Genomic DNA, 20,479 nt, shown 5'->3' on the forward strand with positions numbered 1-20,479 from the left:
AATGTGATTAAACAATGAAATTACCTATAAACAAGGTCAATGAATGCGGCAATATGAATAATAATACTTGTACAGAAATATGCAGTTAACAGTTGGTTTAAATAATAATGGTGTCAGGGTTGGCTGAGGAGAACCCAAATGCTAGACTTTTAGAATGGAGAAAGTGAGTTTATTTAACAGAACAGTGCCAACAGTCCACAGTGTGTGCTTTCCCAATTCCCCCTGTACCGTGATTCCTTTCCGTGATGCGTGGTTGTGCTTCGTCCTCCTTGGTGCCAGTGTTCAACTGTTTACTGCTCCCTCCACACGTTTCCGTAATCACCCTGGAAACAAGAGATGCCACAATGAGTACTGCCCCATCCACTGGCCGACTAAACACGTTAACTAGTGATGGCCCGCTTGAAGCTGACGCTCCGGAGCGTGTGTCGAAAAAAACAACACACTGGTTCAGAAGCACTGTGTCGAGGCTTGCTTTGTTTGGCAAAAGTCACGTGACCAGTGATGTCCGAAGCTTCATTACGCACGTAACTGCTTCGGTACCTGATTCAAACGGATATAAGGAAGTGAATTATCCAAGGGATTCGTGGAGTGTGTTGATGGTGACAGATAGCGACGAGGTGATCATTCCACTGACAGATATGGAGCCAGTGAGGAAGAGAGGACGTTCTGGCGTGTGGGAATATTTTGAGTTGATTTTGCTCAATTCATTTTATCTGCCGAAGTGAAAAACTTGAAATGTCCAAAATCATGTTTTCATAATGTAAATATCATTACAGCATATGACTTTAGGAACACTTCCATGTGAATTAAAGCTAATGAAGACTACAAAAATGTATTTGACACTATACGTACATTACATTGCTACAGTTTAGAAAATCATTTTGTTTATTGTTTTTAGGTGATAGTCTGCAGGACCCAGGAATACCTGCATATCTACCAGCTTGCAGTGTGGTTCCTGCACTCCACAGCCTCTTCTGTTCCATGCAAGTGGATTTTCTCCAGGGCAGGAGAAACTATTTCTAAGAAAAGAAACAGACTCAGCCAGCGCACAGTAACACTAATCCTCTTTTTAAATGTAAATAACAAAAGGGCTACCTTACATAGATCATGTTTTTACTTTGCAAGTTCTTGATTAGGGGTGGGTTTTGATTATCGCCTTTCTGATTACAATCCATGCTAAATTGAATAAAGTGATATTGAGTCATTAAAATCCCGTGTCGATTTGTAAATTAACGTTATTATGCCTGAAACGCCAGCATCTCAGGTTAAACCTCACAACATGTCGTCAAACACCATGCAGCTAAAACAGTAACTGGGAGCAGGTTTACGAATTCTGCATACAAACGTAAACACAGAGCGCGGACCCGACGCGTCAGAGTCAGATTTTGATGTGTCGTCGGGTCCGCGCTGTGTTTGCCTCTTTTTTTTTCGCTGGCTTCTGCAGCTGCAGGTTCATAACTCTCTGTTTACATCTCTAATTAAGTCTCACGTGTGTCAGCTTTCTTTTAATAGATACGAAATTATGGATATATACTGTTAAATGATCAGAATTGTAATATTTCTGACTGAGGCAAAACTTTCCAGATTCCAATCAAATTGAATCGGATCCTGTATCGAATCAAAAATGATTCTACAAATCAGTGACGATGCAGCCGTACTCAGCTTCCTAAGCATTTTCCCTTTCCAGTTCACAATCAATCCCACCCCTAGGTCAAAAATATGTATAGGACAATTGGCCTCATCTAATATTTTGTATGAACCTGTCCAGCTGTCCAGTGATTAAATGACAAGTAGATGGAGGCAGGACTTCACAGCAGGGGCATACTCCATAATGTGCTGTGCATTCTCATATGTATATTATATATATTGCTCACTTATTGTATTTACCAACATCAAGGAGTTATGAGCAAAGAAAGGCCACACCATAGTGCATGTTTAAATAGGGAAAGTTTATTGATCAAAATGTATTACGCAAATACGCATTACATTTTTTTCAGCCCCCCAATCGAGAAAACAAAACCAATTACATGTTCAAAGCAACGGAACGGTGGCCCAATATCAGAGAGAACTCCACTCTTGAGTGAGCAGTGATGATTGAGCAGTCCGTTTCATTTTGCAGATTCAAGCTGCTCTTCAAAATTTTCACCACCAGATGTCACCGGAGAGGACTGTGTTGAAAAGCTTCGAGTAATGAACCGTTTTTCAATACAAGCTTCAGTGCTTCGGAAAGCTTCATTTGGCCATCACTAACGTTAACCATTCCAACAAGAAAGTATTGAAAACACGAGCTCCGCACTAACTGTATTTCTAGTTTGACAATCCCACGCCGACTGCTGCTCCACTGCTCTCTTAAGTAGAGCCCCTTGATTAGGCAGATCAGCAACAGGTGAGTTATTATCACAGGTGTGGCTGGCTCCAAGGCAGGGACTCTCCAGACCTGGTGGGGCAGCAAAACTGACACAACAACACACAGGGAAACGAGGAACGAGGAGCAGATCACACCACAACCATAAACGATTAAGAAAGACAAATAAAACTCATAATATTCTCAAAAAAATACTCAAAAAAGAACACATGATCCCTGGGTCACAGAGCCAGGCCCATGACAAATGGATTGCATTCATATAGTGCTTTATGAGACCCTCAAAGCGCTTTAAAATTCCACTTTATAATTCTCCTCTGGCCATCACCAGTAGGTGTTAGGTGAAGTGTCTTGCCCAAGGACACAACGACCGAGAGTGTCCCAGCCGGGGATCGAACCGGCCACCTTCTGATTACAAGGCGAACTGCGAACTCTTGAGCCACGATCACCCTAAATAGCAATAATAATAATAATTATTTGATTTAAAAAAAATTTATAAGAATCATTTTATATATTTTTCCATAGCATTACATTTGAATTTAACAGTTCAGTCTTTCAAATAACAGACAGATATTTGTGAAATTATGATGCATTTGTGAATGTATTTTAACATACAAATAATATGCATATGTACAGACAAATACATTTAAAAAACAAGAAAGTTATGTTTTATTACATTTACAGTGATTTTACGTTAATTTACATTTGAAATTTAAAATCACAGTCTATTTATGTGAATTTGATGATATTCTGGAAGAACAGTACAAAACTGTAAAATACACAGTTAAATACTTTTATATTACAATTTTCTTTTACAGTGTAGTTAAGGCCTGGATCCAACTATTGATATGTGCTAGTTAGAATTATTACGCTCTTGATTTTCTCTGGCTGTCTCTTTTCTGCTCTGTCCTCCTAACACATCATCCTTCGTGGAACATTAAGATTCATATGTGGGTCACAGCCAGGAGGACAGAGGTGATGTAGAGACAAGGTAGAGGACTCTCTTACTTTTGTTAACAATAAATTAACATTTAACTCATTTGTAGGAATGCAATCACATTCAGCTGTTACATGTAGGTGGAACTAGACTCTTTGCATTTAGTTTCACATGGTTGTTTTGGAAATGACCTGATTATGGAGTTTGGTGTCAGAGAGTGTGCAGCAGACTGACAGGAGCAGCTGTGTGTGTGTGCGCATTCTTCCTTAAATAGACTTCCTTCCTTTTCTCAAGCTTGATGTCCGTCTCTCTGTCAGTGCCAGATAAACAGCCGCTTGTTTATGCCATGATTTTGCCAATAGGCATTGATCCTTCTGCTCTGCGTTGCTGAAACATGTCCAGATGTGAGGTAGGATATCAAAGTGTCTGAAATGGGTTTTTTCTTCAAGTATTGTGTCATTTCTCATTATTACACATAATCTATGGACATCTGTGGTTTGATTTCTTTGCATGTGAGGATTGGATGGGTTGTTACCAACATCAGGTGATAATTTCATGTCAGCAGCACCTTCAGAAATATATTTACTTAGAAAATTGGTGACACGTGCAATGCGATCTTGCCCACTGTGTGTGGATTTTAAATCTGTTTCTAACCTACAGGAGGCAAGAAATGCAACTGACTGGTCCCAGAGACGAGAGTGGACATTTAAGAAACTTCTGAACAGCAGAAAAACATCTGGACAGACACTGGAAAAACAGCTGTCTTCAACCTTGATCACATCTGTTGATCTGAGGCCTGTTAGGAAAAAAAGATACCTGAACATCACATCACAACATCTGTATTGTAGAAATTAATTTGAAACATTAGAACAACACCTAGACAAGAGGTTCTGGCCTCTGAACACAATCACATGTAATATCTGTCCCACAGCAGAGAAACATGTGGTTTCATCACCACACAGCTGGTTGAGTTTTTGAAAACTAATCAGCTGTGTTCTCTGAACTCTGTGAACAAGGAACGTGGGAGATGGGAGGAATAGTGTGTACAGAAGAGATGAAGGAGGAGAAGAGGAGGAGCGAAGGGAGGGAAGACAGTTTGACATCAGCAGACAGAATACGAAGATTCACCGTCAAACAGTTTGGATACAATGTTCTGAGCCTGGCTCGCCGAGGTCTGAAGGTATGACAGCAACACCTGCTTTTAGGTACAAATGGCCACTGCTGCCATCTCTGTGGTTTCAATTAATAATGTACAAGCACACATCCTGGTGTCTACACTTGTACATTCAGAGTTTAGCCCTATGAGATCCAAGATCCAAGTGTTATCTCAGATGCAGGTTGAAGCTCCATCATCAGCCTGCACTGTGATCAACACCTCTTTCATCCTTCTGGGAACGCAGTCAATTATTCAGATATGATCTGATCAGATATGACAGCATCTGGTTCCTCATGCCAGCCTTAATCAATCTTCACTTATTTAAACTCCTTTGTTTGCTTTCCAACTCTTGCTGCCTATGAGCAAGTGCAAATCCACTTAGGATTGTTTTCTTTGAATCACTGCAGAGATTTTAGTTTCAAATATGAAGCGCCTTGAGGTAACTTTTGCTGTGATTTGGCACTATATAAATAAAACTGAATTGAATTGAACTGAATACCACTGGTAACACAGAACCAATTGAAACCTCACCCACTAACTATAGTTTTGAATACTGCGCAACACGTGATGAGATCCCTGTTATATACACTCAGGTCAAAAGGTTTAGAAGTTTTTTTTTTATTAGAAATTATACATTTTAATATCTCTTTGCACTCTGAAATGAAAGCATAGTACAAACAAGCAGTTGCAGTTAAAAAAGAAATCATGAACTTGTTACACCCCCACCTGGGGGGAACCCAGAGGCAACCAAAAAAACCCCTCAAAACGAATAACGGCCCCACTCCCTGCTCCCAAGGAAAGATCAACGCTGCCAAGGGTTTGTGGTTTTACAACAATCAAATATTTTATTAAAGGTAGCAAGCGTCAGGGTGGTCCCAATATATAGCCATCCCCATTCAGTCTTCAACCAACGGTCGCCTCCACCTTGAGCTTCCATTAGCACAAACAGCAGAGAGATGAGGGTATGGTACCACAGTGTGGTCCAACACTGCTTTTATGCAGACAGAGGGGGCTGTAAGTAATCCAGAACCACCTGTAGGAGTTAGTAGCACCAGCTTTCATCGCCTGATCAACCTCCATTACTGCAGAACAGCTTTAAACTGTTAACCCATGTTGTGTTCCCTGAAAAAGGCCTTTTTTTGGATAATTCTGAAATGCACGTTATTTTTCAGTTTTGGGTAATCTTACCTTTGTTTAACCTCTGAGAGTTCACCACTTACCTTTGTACAATTTCAGCTTTTCATTGGATTGAATGACTTGAACTGGACAAAAGTTCGGCTGTTCTAAAACTTTTGACTGGCAGTGTGTAAACATATTTTAACTGTAGATTTGTTTCATAAGACACTGACCCAAGTTTAAATATTTAACTTCTTTTTAACTTCTTCATCTGTCAAAATGAACACTGGCACATTTGTGAACAAGCATTAGATCAGTGCCAGCGTGACATTTATCAGTGACTTTTCACACAGTAATCACACCATGTGATGAAACGATGGGCATTTTCTCCTCACACAGTACAGCACAGTATGTTTTGGGCTCGTGTTAATAAATACTGATGACTTTAAAACAATGAAAATATGAGCTGGCTTCAACAGGAGAGGACATTTTGTTACGGTATGGAGGAGGACTCAAGCGCAGGACTCCGGTTCTGATGCTCACAAGAAGGGTTTATTTACAAGTCACCAGGTGTATATGCAAGAATGTGCGGGGGGGGGGGGGGGGGGGGGGGTGTTATATTGTTATATACAGCGGAGTGGGGGGAGAAGGGGTCTCCAGGGAAGTCCAAGGGAAAGGACGCGTTCTTCAGAATATCCACTCACACGATCACAGGCTCACACTCCGACACTGCCACACGGGAATCACACGGGGGAAAAATCCAGGAAGCTCTGTGGACAGGGAGACAGGGTTAAGAACGACGCACAGAGGGAAACACTCTTAACTAAACTTGCTGTAGCTTGACTTCACTAACGCGTGGTAGACATCGATCCAGCGACGAACAGCAGTCACCTCCTGGCTTAAATGCTGCTCCCCTTAATGAGACCCAGGTGTCTCATCTCCCGAGGGCGTGAACCCACAGTGAGTTCCGCCCCGGCGAGAGAGAAGAGGAAGAGAGGGAGAGAAACAGAGAGGGCTGATCAGCGTGCAGCTGATTCGCCTGGCCGTGACAGTACCCCCCCCCCCCCCGACGGGAGCCTCCCGGCGACCCCCAGGCTTGTCAGGGTGAGCCGCATGGAACGCCCGCACCATACCCCGATCCAAGAGGGCCGCCCGCGGGATCCAAGAACGCTCCTCCATCCCGTAGCCCTCCCAATCCACGAGATACTGCAGACCGCGCCCCCGGCGCCGGACATCCATGATCCTCGAAACGGTGAAAGCCGGGTGGCCATCAATGACCCGGGCGGGTGGAGGGGATCCGGAAGGAGGGCACAGAGGACTAGAGAGACACGGCTTCACCTGCGACACGTGGAAGGCGTTATGGATCTTCATATTCCGGGGCAGTTTAAGGCGGACAGAGACAGGGTCAATCACAGAGTCGACTTCAAAGGGACCGATGAAAGTGGGAGACAGTTTCTTGGATTCAGACCTGAGTGGGATGAATCTGGTAGACAGCCAAACCTTTTGTCCAGGTGTGTAGGTGGGAGCAGGGGTCCGGTGGCGATCCGCCAGGCGCTTATTGCGTTCCACCGTGCGGAGAAGGGAGGCCCGAGTCGCTCTCCAGGCGCGCCGACACCTCCGAAGATGCTGTTGGACAGAGGGAACAAAGTGCTCACCCTCGACGGCTGGGAAGAGTGGCGGTTGATAGCCCAAGGACGCCTCGAAAGGGGACACACTGGTGGCAGAGGAGGTAAGGCTGTTATGAGCATACTCAATCCATGACAGTTGCTCGCTCCAAGTTGACTGGTTAGTGGAGACCAGGCACCGGAGAGCTGCTTCGAGCGCCTGGTTAGCACGCTCCGTTTGGCCATTTGTCTGTGGGTGGAAACCAGAGGAGAGACTGACCTGAGCTCCGAGGGCACTGCAGAACTCCTTCCAGACACGTGACGTGAACTGCGGTCCTCTGTCTGACACAATGTCCGTGGGGATTCCATGGAGGCGAAACACGTGGTCAGCTAGCAGCCGGGCGGTCTCTAGAGCAGTGGGGAGCTTAGGGAGGGCGACAAAATGAGCAGCTTTGGAGAAGCGGTCCACAATGGTGAGAATAACAGAGTTACCTGACGAGACGGGCAGACCAGTGATAAAGTCAACAGCGATGTGCGACCAAGGGCGACTCGGAGTCAGCAGAGGGTGAAGGAGGCCAGAGGGTGGTTGATGGACGCTCTTGTTTTGAGCGCAGGTCGAGCATGCGGAAATGTACTCGCGGACGTCTTTGGCAAGGGAAGGCCACCAGGCGAAATGTTGGAGGAAGGTAATAGTGCGGTGGACCCCCGGGTGGCAGGTGAATCTGGCAGTATGAGCCCAATGTAACACTCGTGACCTTACTGAGGAGGGGACAAAGAGCAACCCTGGAGGTCCCGTTCCAGGGTCTGGTTCTGTCCGCTGAGCCTCTCGAATAGCCGACTCGATCTCCCAGGTCAGGGCCCCGATTACACAGGTGGGCGGTAGAATGGGAGAGTCCCGAGTTGCGTCTTCGGAGGCGACGAATTGGCGTGAGAGGGCGTCTGGCTTGACATTACGGGAACCGGGTCTGTAAGTGATTGTAAACTGGAATCTAGTAAAAAACAGGGCCCACCTGGCTTGCGTGGCGTTGAGGCGTTTTGCCGATTGAATGTACTCCAGGTTCTTGTGATCGGTCCAGACCACAAATGGCTGGGCAGCGCCCTCTAGCCAATGGCGCCACTCCTCCAGGGCTAGCTTGATGGCTAGTAGCTCTCGATCTCCCACATCATAGTTGCTCTCTGCAGAGGTGAGACGGCGTGAAAAGTAGGCACAGGGATGCAGCTTACCTCCTTGCTGCTGGGAAAGCACCGCCCCCACTCCAGCGTCCGAGGCGTCCACCTCCACAATGAACTGCCGGTCGAGATCGGGTTGGACGAGAATGGGCGCCGAGGCAAAGTGGTCCTTCAGATGGGCAAATGCTCGTTGAGCCAGCTCATCCCAGCAGAAGGGAACCTTGGGAGAAGTAAGACGGGTCAGAGGCAGGGCCAGTTTACTGTAGTTGCGAATGAAGCGCCGATACATGTTCGCGAACCCCAGAAAGCTTTGAAGCTGTCTACGGTTGGAAGGGGTTGGCCAGGCGACAACGGCTTGAACCTTTGCGGGATCAGTCTTGAGGTTACCCCGATCGATGACATGGCCCAGGAAGGAAACAGTTGAGACATGAAACTCACACTTCTCCCCTTTAACAAAGAGACGATTTTCGAGGAGACGCTGAAGGACTTGCCTGACATGGCGTTTGTGGTCGGCGACAGATCAGCAGTGTTGGGAAGGTTACTTTTAAAATGTATTCCATTACAGAATACATGCCCCAAAATGTATTCTGTAACGTATTCCGTTACGTTACTCAATGACAGTAACGTATTCTGAATACTTTGGATTACTTGATATATTATCATGCTTTTTACAACAACGTGAATGTACTATTGCTGTGTGATTTATTACTATTACTGAAGGTCCGCGGCTCCGAACTGTAGTAAAGGGACCTCTGACTAATACGGCGGGGTCCCTGTCGGCTCGTAGCCGAAAAATAGCTTTACTTTGTTGTCTGGGTCAACTTTTCTCGCGAGAGACAGAGAGAGGCGTTGAAAGGCTGCTCCAACGGAACTTATTGTTTTCGGAGGAAAACACGAACACGGTGTACAGTCGAGTCTTAATAGCTTACTTACAACTGGGCTCGTCAGGCACTCTTCTTGGCTGCAGTGGTTATTATTATATTTACATGCTTCCAGCTCCCGTTTTTGCTCGGTGACAGCTCGTACTTTTCCACTCCCCTTTTTCTCCCTCCTCGCGCTCACAGACCCATAACGTGTATGGCAGTCCATTCTCCCTGCAACACGGACTACACTGCCCATGAAATTCATAAAATTCCATAAAATCCATAAAATCCATAAAATTCTTTAGAGCTATGCTTGTAGCATTCTGCCTGTTAGCTTAGCACAGCAACAACAACAACGAAAAGGCGCTCTCTCACCCAGGACTGATCAGAGGGCTGATCAGCGTGCAGCTGATCCGCCTGGCCGTGACACATTTAGGCCATATTATTGGTAACTGGTTGAAATATTAATTATTATTTTAAATGATTAAGCTGTTTTATCGAGCAACATTTAGGAGCATTCAAACATCAGGCTTTCCACATGTCAGCTGCATTTTCTGTCTTTTGTGATGTAAAAAAATTAAATATGTACACTAAAGAACAGTGCTGTGAGAACTTTTCCAGCTGTGTGGTGAATTCTGAGTGGAAAGCAGCAGCTTCCTTTTCTGTTTCACTCTACAGGAGGTTCCAGATGAACTGTGGGAGTTGTTGGAGTTGGACAAGCTGAATTTGTCTCTCAACAGCCTGACTGTTCTTCCTTCTCAGCTGGCTCTGCTGTCTAACCTGGTGGTCCTCAATCTGTGGGGTAACCAGGTAAACACACCTGATACCTGACATTCCTCCTCCACTGAACCATTTTAGTTTTAACATATGACATCGCAGGAGTTTGTCAGGATTCATTCAAAGACTGACTCCCCCATGGTTACAGAATAATTCAAACGTTTGATGCTAAAATTTTTATAAACCAGATGTTTATTTTATGGTAGAACATATGAGGATGGAAATGAAAGCAAATACAAAGTTACACAAGAAAACACTCATGTAACACGACACACACATAGATATTTATCCCTCATGTTGATCAACAGTAACCCTTTATTGTACAAAAAAACTAAGGAAACACTCATGAACCCTGTTAAACCGTTTAATGCGGTGATTTTAAAAACAGCTCTTCCATGAAATTATATCATCTTATTAGAGAACAGGTGTTGCAGGGGAGAGGACAGACATACTATTCCACAAACACTAGATCCTACATTTCCCATGATGGACCATGAGAGTCTCTTGCTGAAGCCTGATAAACATCCAAGTCTTTTATTCAGTAATAGGAGGTGTTATCCAGGTGTTTTCACGAGCTCACCAGTGAGAGCATATTGATGTTCATGTGTTTAATTTAAAGTAAAAGTCATGTAATGTACCTATGAGTGAGGTACTGACCTCCTTCAATCCCTCCTTCTGCCTCCTCCTCCTGTGCAGCTGCTCAGTGTCCTGGATAAATAAAAGTTCTAATCCCCACTGAAATCTACCAGGATCCAGTTTCTGCCTCCACCCTCCTTCAACTTTCAGCAGCATAATGAGCCCTGAGTAGTGCCAGCATGCATGGCAGGCTGTTTCTGTCATATGCTGTTAGCCTTGCTTAACCTGTGAGCTAAACCTGTTTGTGAAATGTTTTGTAAACAGGAAATTTTCAGCCCTCAACACTTGATAAAGTCTCTTATTCAGAGTTTTATTTTCCCTGTGTCACGGTCTGCGAGGGCAGACCGTGAGGAGGGTGTTTGGAGGACCCAGGTGCGGACACAGACGAAGGAGGCAAAACGTTTACTGAACTTAAAGTGAGCCTTTATTAGGGCCGGTAAACAGTAAAGCAAAAAGAACCAAACATAAACTATGGCAATGACCTAAACAAAGGGCCTAAACTGGGAAACAACTAAAGACTAAGAAAAACTAAGACTGACTTGGACTGTAACTAAGAGGTACGCACATGACATGAAAAAGCAAAAGACAGTCTTCTGGACTGGTACATGAAAGGCTATGAGAACATGACAGGAGCAGATTACTATGAACATGACCAGAACAGAGACTGAAAAACTATGACTCATGACGTGTAGCTAGAATGACAGGAATGTTAACAGACAACACGACACTGACACGAAGACACACTGGGCTTAAAAACACTGAGGAAGTCATCAAGGAATTAGAGACAGAAGGGGAACACAGCTGGGAGGAATAAGACCTAATGAGACAGGGGGAACAAAGCTAGAAACACTGACATAAGACAGGAACATGAACCTTCAGAGTAAAACAGGAAACAAGACACCACTAAACAAAGACGCAGACACGACACTGAGAGACAGACTAGACACTGAACTAAACCTGCAATAAGCATGAGAACACAAAACCTACGGACTAATCCCTAAACAAGAATAACTGAAACATAGAGTCATAATCATCATTATCATCATAATAAGAAAAGAATCCAAAATGCAAAAACACACCAAAACATAACAACTCAAAATACTGGGTCAAACTGACCCAGAACCGTGACACCCTGTGTCTATAATTATTCTATATTTCAATCTGGATTTCAGGGCACTTTGTGAAGAGTTTAATTCTAACATCTTTCACTTTATTTCCTGGAATGGCTTCTCTTATATCTGTTTCCTTATATTTATGGTAAGATGCTTGTTCCTGGTGTTATTTGTGTGTTGTGTGTGTGCAGCTGAGCAATTTGCCACCAGAGATCGGTCAGCTGAGGAAACTCCGAGTTTTATTTGCCTACAGAAACAGACTTAAAGAGGTTCCTGAAGAGCTGGGCGCCTGCACACAGCTGGAGGTACTGCTGAAAATTCTTCAGCTTCTCACTTTAGTGCTACTGACATTGCTACTGTGATCACTGCTCCTGAAAACAGCTCTTTAAAATGTTGTGCAGGTTTTATTTTAGCAGGTAAATATGCTTGACGTTTTCATGCATGCTCATTCATCCAGGTAAATAAATCTCCAAAAGTTGATTCTGTTCATCTGGACGAAGCGTTTTCAGTGGGAGAAACGTTTCGTCACTTGATGCACTTTATGCACTAAGATGCACTAAATAGTTTGGGTTCAGCTGGTGTTTGTGGGGTGTGGTTTCTGTTCAGCAACTGGAGGAAAGGTTGGCCACATTTATAGTGTGGCTGATACAAAAAGCTCCTCATGTTTTGCTCTGGTTGCTACAGTTGTCTGTAGTTTTCTTTGTTGCCTGCAAATACTCAGTAGTGCATAATTTTCAACCAGAAATGGGGAACGTTTGCCTTCAAAATAAAAGTTGTTTGTCAGAACTGCAGCCACTATATTTAAAAAAGGGGTAACTTTTACTTAGAAGGGGACCCTATTTTCCATTTTGTGTCTGTTCCACGATTGGTTGAAGAATACCTGGACAGTATTTGCGGACAAGTCTCTCATTTCCATTTAAATTGTGGGTATTATGCAGATATTTTTGCCAAACATGTGGGGAATACTCATTTTCCCTCACAACAGATGATTGCCATAGAATAGTTTCTAGGTCTGTGTGACTTGGGTCTCATTCACTTGATCCTGGATTGTCACACATCCAAAATGACGGAGAAGCGGTTTGTAGATGCATACACAGGGGACACATCATCAGTGATGTTTCCTGAGGTCATGAAGTGAGGACCCATCCTTTTGATCCAAATCTACCTGCAGGCTCTTTCTGCGGCTTCAGTGGCAGAAGTGATGGCCTACCACTTTGTTTGTTCTCAAGCTGCTCCACTGGCACTGATTTACATGTTCTTGGTACTTTAGAGAGGTCTATAGTGTCTTGCTAGGGTCTTGCTAATGACCTACCAATTTTATTGAGGTGCGTTGCAGCAGGGACACGTGGAAAAGTTTCAGGATACTGGCTCTCGAGGACTGGAGTTCATCCCCTATGGTCAAGAGTTTAACTGAGGCTTCTCTCCAGCCCTAACAAAGGAGATTTTCCTTTGGCTGCAGATCTGCACTGAAAATGCATTTACCACACACTTCAGCAACTGGTCCTGGCATTGGCCGGAGGCAGTGGCCCTCCTAAAAGGCTTTTTAGGATATTCTCCTTTGGGCATAGAAGACATGTTGGTGCTCACTCTTGTCACAGATGTGCAGATTTGCTGGACTGGGTAGCACATCATATGCAGCTTGGCACATGAAATGAATGTGCTGAAGTGCCAGCTATCATCTCAGCTTCTTGCTCTTTCTCATTTTGTCCATGCCACTCTGCTCCTGCATGCTTACCATCCTGCTGGTCCTGAACTCCTCCTGACCTAGATGGTTTCGTCCTTAATAAGGAAGAAAGGAAATTAAAAACAAAACAAACCCAATATGTCCGAAACCATGGCATAAACAGAAACAATGCCACTGAATACAAAAGAATAAAGAGACCTTTAGGAAACAACAGAACAGATGATTGTCAGTTAAAGGTCCTTAACTATCATACACTATACACTATATTTTCCAGCAAGTCTTTTCCCTTAAAATAGCACAAAGTTTGCTTTGCTTTTGGTTTGGAGCTAAACAGTGCAACACAAGATTTTGGATACACCTAAAAATAAGACAACGGTATTTTTGATCCACTTATTCTGAGGTTTACTGGATTTGCAGTGGAAAACAGGAGTAATATATGTGGTTATCTAAACCACCTGTTCTAGGTGCTGAGTTTAGCCAACAACCAGCTGTCATCGCTGCCGGCTTCTCTCTCTAATCTGACCCAATTGAGGAAGCTCAACCTCAGTCACAACCTCATCACTCACATCCCGGGCTGTGTCTACAACATGAAGGCTCTGGTATGTTCATGTGGGGCTAATATCACAAATTCGAAATACTGTGTATGTTTACGTGTGCTAAACTCTGGAATAAGTAGTCTGGTTATTCAGTACAACTACCTGTAGAAGATTCAGAGAGGATTAGCTAATATGTTTAAAATCCCCAGGTGTTCCTTCACTTGGCCTTTAACCGTCTAGAGAACCTGGCAGAGAACATTCAGGCTCTGGTGGAGCTCAGAATTCTCATTGTGGAGGGAAACAGCATCCACTCATTGCCCAAGGCCCTCTGCTGCCTCACCAGGTAACCACATCACCAGGTAACCAAATCCACGTAACTCCGCCCCACTGGAGTGGCGTGTGTGTATCACATTTGTATTTGATTTGATTTCAGGTTGGAGTTACTGAATCTCGACTTTAACGACATCAAGGATGTTCCACAGGTAAACAGCTCCACTGGTGAAGGATGATGATGATGATGACACTAATCATTTTGATAGTAATGGTCATCGATATCTTCAGAGATGATGGTGATTATGATATTGATGACAACTGGTGCCCTGGCATCTCCAGTACAGGGCTCCAATCCAGGCTTCACATTAAAGCTTTGTGATCAGCCTGCCTGTCTTTAAACCTGCTAACAGATGCTAACAGAAATTATCAATGAAAATTAGTTCAACACTTTCACCATTAATTTATTCTAACTCTAGTTTATTTCACCCTGCCCTGTGCGCATTACCCTAGAACTGTATGAAGCATGGCTACGTGAAAGGTGAGCTCACAGGCAGTCTTTCTCAGAAAAAGGAAAAAGACTCTCTGCATGTTGTGTCAACTTTTTGGTCCACTCTACTTCAACAGCAAAAGCTTTCAAGCGTGTCTCTATTAGAGATGGGCCGATCCGATATTACATCGGTATCCGTCCGATATTACGTATTGGTATCGGTCCGATACTGACCTAAATTACTGGATCGGCTATTGGAGAGAAACAAAAAATGTAATCTGAACCATTAAATATCAAAAAAGCACCTCACAAAACTTGCGACATGCCGTAACTCAGCTCATAACCATAGCACGTCGGAGCAGTATGCGTAACGTGATAGAGCAGCTGTGGCGTGTGAGACCTGTCAGTGGTCTGGTTGAGTATTTGGAGTCTCGCTACCAAACATGTAAACAAACATGTAAAGCATTCCCACCTTAAGCTTATCAACCGATATATGGAGCGACTGCCTCTCATTCTCTCTCGCTCTCCTGCTGCTACTTCAATCATGAAACTGATCAATGATCAGCTGATCGGCTTTTCTGTCGAGTCCGTCTCTCTTCTTTGTTTTTGGCCCACTTTGCACCAGAAAGAGGAAACCAGCATTTGAACAACAGCAGCACGTTTAAGCTTGATAAGCTGTTGATAGAATTTATTTAATATTACTTTCTCCACCAGGATCTTTTTCTACGTAGATGACAGCTGGTAACTGTGCAGGGGCGGGTCTAGCAAGGTTTAGCCAGATGGATAGGTAGGGCATTAACAGGGAAAGGGGGGCACAAAGACATACTTTTCTTTCTTATTCTCATTTAAAATGTCTAGCTTTTATTAAATAATTATCTGACTCTTACACCCAAAGTTTTAATCTGATGTAAAATGAATAGAAGTCCATTACTGTATATAGTAACTGTTAAGTCTAATATACCCTATTAAGCTATAGTACTTTTTCCTTTGGGAAGGTACCATCTGTGCAGTCTGCAATTCTGTTGAAGAAAGATGTTGAATCTATTTAATTATTGTAGAAAAATAATTGATTTCTGTGCATTTTTTTTTTTACACGTGCATTAAATTAAAGTTGATTACATCAATTAAGCATCACGAGGCTGAGGGTGGGGGGTAGTTCCCTATATTTTTTTGCTAGGAGTTTGCAACCCTATTAGTTAGGTTGTTTAATATTTCTGCTAAGTACTCTTTAAAATACCAGAATAGGGAGGATGGTGCAGGTTTAAGTTTATTGAGTTGATCAGTGTTGCTGGACTATGAAATATTTTGGGTGCAGTGTATTTTTTGCATACAGGTATAACAGAATGGCTTTAGTGTTTTGTTTTTTAAACTTGAGTATTGTCAGGGTTTCTGGGTCGTTGACCCAGTATTTTCAGTTCATGCCCACTGTTTATCCTCTGTACGTTCCACTTCCTGTTTTGTGTTACGTTACTCTGTGTGCATTATGTTCTAGTTCTTATTCCATGCATCGTTAGTTCAGTTGTGTTCAGCTGCTCACTCACCTGTCACCTATCAGTCATTGTTCAGCCAGTGTATTTAAGTCCTCAGTTCTCTCCGGGTCGGCGTTGTGTCATTAATGTTGTCACTGCTGTCTATGCACCTTGTTTGCCTTCCAAGTCCAGATCAGTCAGCCAGCCAGCCAGCCAGCCAGCCAGCCATCTCCTGTTTTCGTCATTCCTCCCTCACAATAAACACCCTGCATCTTCACCGTGACTCCTGCATTTGAGTCCTCCTCTCCACATCCACTCAGCAACCCCTAACAAGTATGAACTTATACAAAATGCAGCAAGATATTAAAAAAACAGTTTTATTGATTAAAAAAAACACTATATTGGATTCATATCAGTATCGGAAGATATCCAAATTTATGATATCGGTATCGGACATAAAAAAGTGGTATCATGCCATCTCTAGTCTGTATACATATCCGCATTCACACAACAGCATTTCTCACGCTAACGCTTAATTCTCACATGTATTTCAAGTTCAATGCCATGAAAAACGTATTTGCTCCGTTCTTTATTTCCCCACCTTTTTAAGGACACACTGACGTGTTTATTTAAACAAATGTTAATATTAGACAAAGGTAACCTGAATAAATGCAAGATGCAGATTTTTAAATGGACGTATTCATGGCACTGCTAACACTGCGCAGCTATTTCTTTCCAATATTAAACCTGGACCCTAACACCATGTAAAGGGTTAGGTATAATGAAGCATAAGATGTATGTCTATCTGTCTCTCCATAACCTTCAGTCTCTTTCACAATTCTGTGATAATATTACTAATAATGGTGATAGTGGTGCTGGAAGCATGGTGATGACTTCGATGATACTGATGATGATAATGATAATAGTGATGACTTTATTGGTGATAAACACAATGGTTACTTTCAGGAGATGCACCAGCTGTCCCGGCTGGAGAAGCTTGCTTGCCATCCTCTGGATAAAGGACTTCACATTGTCCACAACCCGCTGCTAAAACCAGTGAAGGAGGTGCTGGAGGGCGGGCTCGGTGCACTTTTTAACTACCTGAGAGCAGGGTAGCTTGTAACAACATAAGAAATGGATTTAGAACTTTTTCAATACATTTTAACTACTTAAAGTGTTGAATAGGGAGCAGGAGTTTTTAAACTACATTAGAGCTGCAGAATGGACTTATAGCCACCCCAGTGATTTGTGCGAGGCGGGGCTTTTGTTGTTCTTAAACAACCTGTGGGCTTGGAACAGGGGCAGGTGACTGAGATGACTGAGCATGTGTCCAAATGGATGTATGTAGACTAGTAAAATTTTTCTTAAAGAGAAGTAACTTTGAATCCCTGAAGAGGTTCACACATGACTGCCAGCACTGATAAGTGGACTGGACAGTATGGTCCAGCACCTATTAACCCTCCGACCAGTTTCCCCAGGAAACAGGCTCAGCCCAGTCAGTCCTCATGTTCTGATCTTACATCATCAAACAAGATCCAGATGAATACGATCAGCTAGTGGTTCTTATCCCTGTGCTTAGGACTCATTCACTGACACTTCCTGTCATATTTCTGCTCATCTGAATTTATTGAACTGGATATTTCTTTTAACTGTATTGATTATGCAGAACTTGGCACTGCATTTACCCCTTTTATAGCTCTTCCAAAGACCTTTAGATAATACTGACATCATATGTTAACCCTCTGCTCAGGTTCTAACTAGTCTCCTTACTCAGTGAGATAGAGTTCAACTGTCACAGTTGACCAATATATGGACTGGTTATATTTAAGTAAATCTATACCTGCATAACCACATATGCATGTGACATTTCTACAAGTTCAGAAAAACAAAGTAGAAGATTGTTTTAGTTTCTTGTTATCTCACATTTCTACTATGGAGGACCACAAGAGCCGCGCGCATCGAAATAAAGAATTCTGTGCTTAAATAATGAATTGTAGAACAAAATCTGCATTTGTAAATTCATTTTTGAATTCCAATTTAATAAACTGATTTTTAAAATGCTTTTTAAGTCTTCATTTCAAAAACATTTTCAAATTCCACTTTGATAAACTTCATTTCAAAAATCTTTTTCGAATTGCACTTTAATAAACTGCATTTCAAAATCCATTTCCCTGTTCGCTCAGGGATTAACATGTGGATTAGCAGTTGGATTAACAACTTCATTTTAAAAATCCTGCTGCTATTCAAATTAGCCACACTGTGGGATGTAAGGAACTCTCTGATTGGTTGGACAGATGTTGGCTGCCTGCCAGCCTGGATTTTTCTAGCTCATAGCTTTGCCCTGCTGAGAATCCTGTGTGCTTGTACAAAGGCCGTTCAGCCTCGGGATTTACATTCGGCTCGACACGGATATGTGAAGGATGAAGGGACCCTGCAGCGAAACAGAGAGCCCAACCTCTGACTGAGTGCCTGTTTAGGCAGTCTGACCACCTGTGAAGGTAACGTGCTAACATGGCTAACGCTAGCATCACCGCATGTAGCCCCGTTATTTTAAGGTCATCTTAGCTTATGAAAATTTTACGTCGCAGCTGTACGAGCTAGCTACGTGTTTTGTAAGCTGCTGTGCTCTTCACAAATAAAGCTGGAAGCAGGTCAGACTATTAGAACCAGCACTGAGCCCTGTTACATTCATACAGTGTTAGAGCAACGGCTGCAGCCTACAGCCTTTAAACTAGGATTAAAATGCTGACAGTAAACTCGTCAGTCCAGATGTTACCACATTATTTTGTGATACTTAAGAGTTAAAACAACTGAGACAGGCTGATTAAAATAACAGCTGTCAGTTCTCTCATTCAATATATCAAGACTGGAGATCACACTACTGATTTCAGTTCATTTAATATGTGAGTGCACAGATTAATTCTCAACTGGACATAAATGATGATCAAAGGTTGTATATATGATGAGTTCATCCAATCCCAGCCTCTAAACACAGTGCGCTGAATCTTAGCTTTGAATGTCCAGTATATTCTAATCAGTGAAATGTAAGCATTCACTGAACCTACAGTATCTCAAATCACTTTTATTGTCACATCACATGTGCAGGTACATTGGTACAGCACATGCGAGTGAAATTCTTGTGTGCGAGCTTCACAAGCAACAGAGTTGTGCAAAATACAATAACATTAACAGGCAAAATATACGAATGGCTAAATCTGAAACTAATAAATATATGTACAATATATAATAGTATATGCAAAAAAAAATTTCTGGATGTGTATACTAAATGTTTTTCTACGTGTGTGTGTGTGTGTGTGTGTGTGTGTGTATACACATATTTTACAAATTAAATAGAGTCAACAATAAATAAAATAAAATATACAGAGTGAGACATGTGCAAAACAGTGGCATTACTGTACAGTATGGAGTGCATAATGTTGAAGTTCCAGTAGTGAAGCTGAGGTGTCTATGACGTGTTCAGCAGTCTGATGGCCTGGTGGAAGAAGCTGTCTCTCAGTCTGCTGGTACGGGACCGGATGCTGCAGAACCTCCTTCCTGATGGAAGCAGTCTGAACAGTTTATGGCTGGGGTGACTGGAGTCCTTGATGATCCTCCCCGCTTTCCTCAGGCACCGCTTCCTGTAGATGTCTTGGAGGGAGGGAAGCTCACCTCCAGTTATCCGTTCAGAGCACTGCACTACTCGCTGGAGAGCTTTGCGGTTGTAGGCGGTGCTGTTGCCGTACCAGGTGGTGATGCATCCAGTGAGGATGCTCTCAATGGCACAGTGATAGAAGGTCCTGAGGATGCGGGGGTTCATGCCGAATCTTTTCAGTCTCCTGAGAAAGAAGAGGCGCTGCTGCGCCTTCTTCACTGTTTTGTTTGTGTGTACTGACCACGTAAGATCCTCAGCCAGATGTACACCAAGGAACCGGAAGCTGCTCACTCTCTCCACAGCAGCGCCGTTGATGGTGATGGGGGTGTGTACTTCTCTGCACCTCCGGAAGTCCACTATCAACTTCTTTGTCTTTGCGACGTTGAGGGTGAGATGGTTGTCTTGACACCAGTGGGTCAGGGCGCTGACCTCCTCCCTGTAAGCTGTCTCATCACCGTTGGTGATAAGACCCACCACTGTAGTGTCGTCCGCAAACTTCACAATGATGTTGGAGTTGTTAGTGGCTAGTCGTAGGTGTAGAGTGAGTACAGGAGAGGGCTCAGTACACATCCCTGTGGAGCACCAGTGTTCAGTGTGATGGGGGATGAGGTGATGCTGCCCAGTCTGACCACCTGGCGTCTGTCA

General features: G+C 43.3%; 1 protein-coding gene across 1 annotated transcript; it reads left to right on the top strand.

The window, feature by feature from the left end:
- Positions 1-3,407: 3,407 nt before the first annotated feature.
- LOC113029588 (uncharacterized) lies at positions 3,408-18,245 on the top strand. The gene is made up of 8 exons (XM_026180552.2): positions 3,408-3,708; positions 3,960-4,479; positions 9,887-10,018; positions 11,925-12,038; positions 13,882-14,016; positions 14,163-14,296; positions 14,387-14,435; positions 17,149-18,245. The coding sequence occupies exons 2-8, from the start codon at positions 4,327-4,329 to the stop codon at positions 17,296-17,298; spliced, it is 867 nt and encodes a 288-aa protein (XP_026036337.1). The 5' UTR covers positions 3,408-3,708; positions 3,960-4,326; the 3' UTR covers positions 17,299-18,245.
- Positions 18,246-20,479: the final 2,234 nt, after the last annotated feature.

This window comes from Astatotilapia calliptera, chromosome 9 (assembly GCF_964374335.1).
Source record: "Astatotilapia calliptera chromosome 9, fAstCal68.1, whole genome shotgun sequence".
Classification (NCBI taxonomy): domain Eukaryota; kingdom Metazoa; phylum Chordata; class Actinopteri; order Cichliformes; family Cichlidae; genus Astatotilapia; species Astatotilapia calliptera.